This window comes from Triticum dicoccoides, chromosome 2B (assembly GCF_002162155.2).
Source record: "Triticum dicoccoides isolate Atlit2015 ecotype Zavitan chromosome 2B, WEW_v2.0, whole genome shotgun sequence".
Lineage (NCBI taxonomy): Eukaryota > Viridiplantae > Streptophyta > Magnoliopsida > Poales > Poaceae > Triticum > Triticum dicoccoides.
This window is the reverse complement of record NC_041383.1, coordinates 467,847,846-467,852,383: the sequence shown is the minus strand read 5'-3', so window position 1 is coordinate 467,852,383 and position 4,538 is coordinate 467,847,846. Positions and strand designations below refer to the sequence as shown.

General features: G+C 43.5%; 1 protein-coding gene across 2 annotated transcripts; it reads right to left on the bottom strand.

Annotated features, from left to right (window-relative positions):
- Positions 1-226: 226 nt before the first annotated feature.
- Positions 227-2,029, bottom strand: LOC119367848 (monooxygenase 2-like). Of its 2 annotated transcripts, none has more exons than XM_037633243.1 (4): positions 1,663-2,029; positions 1,510-1,575; positions 1,244-1,427; positions 227-1,126 (listed from the first exon to the last, which is right to left on the bottom strand). In XM_037633243.1, exons 1-4 carry the CDS (start codon positions 1,947-1,949, stop codon positions 350-352), a joined length of 1,314 nt encoding a protein of 437 aa, XP_037489140.1. In that variant the 5' UTR covers positions 1,950-2,029; the 3' UTR covers positions 227-349. The 2 variants fall into 2 exon arrangements, with proteins under 2 accessions (XP_037489140.1, XP_037489141.1); XM_037633244.1 differs by having other exon boundaries at positions 1,244-1,424.
- Between the last annotated feature and the right edge of the window lie 2,509 nt (positions 2,030-4,538).

Here is a 4,538-nt window from a genome sequence, read left to right as displayed (position 1 = left end):
ATGCGTTGGTTACCCTCCACAGGGGAGGAGAAGAGGTAGTAGTGCGATTTGATGGAGATAAAAGAAGGCAAAGAGCAGGAGGAAAATCAAGAGGCGTTGCCATCAAGGATTCTCGAGAAAAATAAGAATGATGCCGTGAAGAGTTGTGGAGGAAAATTATTTGGTAAAAAAAATGACATTAGTAATGATGATGAGGTAGTGGGGCCGCTGATGTGGATATGCCGCATGTCGAGAGAATTAGTTTAATGGGGATGAACTATTTAGGTATTATAGATTGGTAAGGTCATGTCTGCACGGGTTATATAACACGTCATTGGTGGAGGGAGTATAACGCAATATGGCATTTAGTTTACTCGGAGTGGGTCTTGCCCTCCGCGTTTGGCTCCACCAGGTCGCCGCAATCGAACCACATTGCATCGGCGAGCCTGGGGAACAAGAACCTGTAAAAGATCCAGTCGCGAAACAGCCTGACCATGTACCCTCGCACGCCCCGGACGTTGGTCCCGCCCTGCTGGACCCAGCCCGACAGGTATGCCCCGGCGACCAGCCAGGCAGCTCGGCCACGCCGCTCTGCCACGTAGGAGGCCACGCCGTCGGCGGGCGTGGCCGCCCGAGACAAAGCGCGCGCAAGCACCACCGCGTCCTCCAGCGCGGAGCACCCGCCCTGCGCCATGTCTGGGGTCATGGGGTGGAACGCGTCGCCGGCCACCGTGACCGCTCCGCGGGCCGCCGGGCCCCTGAGGATGGCCCAGGGGGCGCGGTACAGCAGCGGCGCCCACGACAGGTTGCCGGAGTCGGAGTGGCGCGCCACGTCCAGGTACTCCGCCGGCATGTGCCTGCCCAGGTTGTCCGTGACCTCCCGCAGGATCTTGGCGGGGTCCGTGCCGGCCTCCTGCTCTGCAGGGACGGTGTTGTTGACGAGGAACCAGTAGACATCGGTGTGGCTAATGGGCACCATGCCGGCCCTCAGACCCTCCGAGAGGAACTGCCGGAGCTCCTTCTTCAGGCCGTGCCCGTCCGGGTACACGGCGAGCCCGCGGACGGCGGACCGGCCTGAGCTCGCCGGCTCCGACAGGCCCAGCCACTGCGATACCACCGAGTGCACCCCGTCGCACCCGATCAGCACCTGGTCAAATTAATGAACATGCAAACCCACTTATGATAGTCATTCTTCGAAGAAAAAGTTTAGTGAGTGTACTATTTTTCACATGTCCCATGTGCGTCGCTACAGTCATTGGTGTACCTTGGATCGGATCACCGTACCGTCGTCTAACCGTAGGACTGCGATCTCCGGGGAACCCTGCGCCTTCTCGGTGGCGATCGAGGCGAGCTTGGACGAGAACCTGATGGTGCCAGGAGGCAGCTCCTCCGCGAGCGCCTCCAGCAGCGCCTTCCGATGCATCGGTCTCACTCTCACGTCGCCGCTGCTGTAGCCGACTGATTAGCTCAAGTTCAGGTGGAATCCAACAGAAAATTTGCCACGACAGACAAAGCATCCGCTCATCTAACCTGCTTTTACGCCCAGCAAAGCGGAACACCTGCGTTGCTCCAGTTTCCAGAGTTGTCACTCGGGATCTGCATGCAGCAGACATGGCTGAACTCAGAGCAATAATCACAGACAAGGAACTATCACAAAAATCACTGCCAGCAACGGAGACGCACGTTTCGAAGGCATCGTAGCGGGAGGTGAGCTTGTGCGCGACGCCGAGCGCGCGGAGCGCGAACCAGCCGTTGGGGAAGATGGTGAGCGCGGCGCCGGTGGACCGCAGCTCGGCGTGCCGCTCCAGCACCAGGACGCCGCCGCCAGCAGCGCCCATGCCGAGCCGCCGCAGCGCCAGCGCGGTCGCGAGCCCCGCGATCCCGGCGCCAACGATGACCACCTCCGCGTCGACGTCTACGGCCGCCGCCGCCGATGTCCATGCTGGTGCCTTGCCGCCGCGATCGGCCATCGTCACCTAACTTGCTCGCTAGCTCGCGATGATTGCTCTTGGCGTCTTGCTCGGCTATGGTTTGTTCTGAAAATGTTTAAACTGCGCGCTGGCTGGCGTGCCAGATCTAGGACTTCGTACTAGTAGAATACAAGATGCGCCGAAACAAGTGGACATAACACAAATAGCTTGATAAGAGAACAAAAAAGACAATGTCGTTTTTGTGTGTTGCTTAACAACCTAGCAACTTGATGCTCTGTTGTTTCTTTTCACAAAATTAGCCTTTTTATTTGGTCTGAAATGCGGTCACGGTGTCATGGTTCATGACTCATCGATTGGTAGTGCTTCGTGGGTCCAGGAATGCAGCCACGGGTTCCAATAATATCAGGTGCTCGTGCGGTGTCGCCCTTGTTTGTTGTGTCCTCGTGCCGTTTGTGTTTTTTTAATTTTATTTTTAACTCGAGTCCAATGGCATGTTGCCTATGTTAATTCGCAATAAGAAAATTGCTCAATCAATTAACAAAAAAATGACTGAAAAATGATTGCAACTTCCTCTAAGTGCTGTCATGGAACATGAGCATGACATCCCATGTCATTAACCTACACATTACACGCAAGCTATCAAAAAGAAGGTTAGTTTAGCTCTATGTATGTTGCCTCAAAATTAAATTTGGGTCAGTCGATTTTTCCGACCATTGATTGCTACTCCGAGATTAGTGCTCTTTTTCCTTAATGTTGTTTGGAGTGTCTTGTTTTGGGCTGGATTTTTTTTACAGTGCTCTCTTCGTTTCTTTTTTTGAGGGGACGGTGCTCTCTTCTGGGTCAGTCAATTCTTTAATGGGTTGAAGGCCGTTACTTGATAAATCCAGCCCTCCCTTATATCCCTTTGTTTTTCTAGTTTTTTTTGTTTGTATGCTTTTTTGCTTTTGTTATTTCTTTTATTTATTAGTCTATTTTTTGTGGGTACTTTTGGAATGTTAAGTGAGTGTAAATGTATAACCGAAATACTATATAATATGTGCAAAAATTGCACAACTATATGATTATGCATACTATAAATAGTGTGATTTCATTGCAAAATTGTTTGCAATATATTTTATTATTCTTAAAAAGAAATACCAATGCCACCAATTCATTCTTTTAAAAAAACAATATTGATTTTACTCTATTTTAGCTTTTATTTCATTTTCTTTCTTACCTAAGGCTAATACCAATGCCACTAATTCATTTCTCCTTAGGAACTTGTTTTTGTAAAAAAATCACTATTGTATGCTTATTCTTGCATATTATTAAAAATCACAATTTCTATGTAAATGTGTGCAAATTTTGTCATTCATTGTTTTATTTCCTTTCTTCGTAAAGGGTTATATCGATGCCACTGATCTATTATTTCTTAGAAAACTTTCTTATTTTGGTTTTTTGGTTTTTATTTCATTTTTCTTTCTTGATAAAGGGTGATATAATGCCACTAATTCATTGCTTCTTAGAAATCTTCATTATTTTCATTTTTTTAGTTTTATTTTGTTTCTTTCTTCTTTAAAGGCAATAGCATTGTCGCTAATTCATTTCTTTGTATAATACTTCTTTTTTTGGGAAATTCCACCATTATATGATTATTCTTGCATATTATGGAAGCACAATTTTTTTGTAAATTATGTGCAATTTTTTTAATATTTTGTTTTATAGAAAAATCATTTTCATTTTTCTTAACGGGTAGTACCAATGCTACTAATTCATTCTTTTAAAGAAAAATTCATTATTTGGATTTTGGTTTCATTTTATTTCTTCTTTGAAGGGTAATACAATGACATTAATTCATTCCTTCTTAGGAAACTTTTTCCCCTAAAATTTCACTATTATATGGTTATTCTTGCATATTACAAAAAACACAATTTCAGTGTAAATTTTGTTAATATTCTCTTTCTTATTAATGGGTAATAACAATGCCACTAATTCATTCTTCTGTAGAAAACTCCATTATTTTGTTTTTTAGTTTTTATTTTATTCAGTTTCTTCTTTAAGGGTAATACTAGTGCCACTAAATCATTCCTTCTTAGAAAACTTTGTTATTTTAATTTTGGGTAGCAATGCCACTTATTCATTCCTTCTGAGAAAACTTATTTGCTTTTGCAATTTTTTACTATTATATGCTTATACTTTCATATTATAAAAAGCACATTTTTTGTCTAAATTATGTGCAAATTTTTTCATTGTTTATTTTAGATTTTGTTTTTAATTATATTTTTTAAAGTGTAATACTAATGCCACTAATTCATTCTTCCTTAGAATATTTCATTATTTTGATTTTGTTTTAGTTTATTTCATTTTATTTCTTCTTTCAGGGTAGTTCCAACGGCACCAATTCATTCCTTCTTAGGAAACCTCCTTTTTTTGCGATTTCACTATTAGCTTATTCTTACATATTATTAATTTTCTTTGTTAATTTTGTGCAAATTTTGTTGTTATTTGTATTGTTTTCCTTTCTTGTTAAAGGGTAATACCAGTGCCACTAATTCATCCTTTCTTAGAAAACATCATTATTTGGATCTAATCAGAACTTTACGGATCTAATCGGAACTTTAATGGAACAACATGTTACCCTAAGATCAA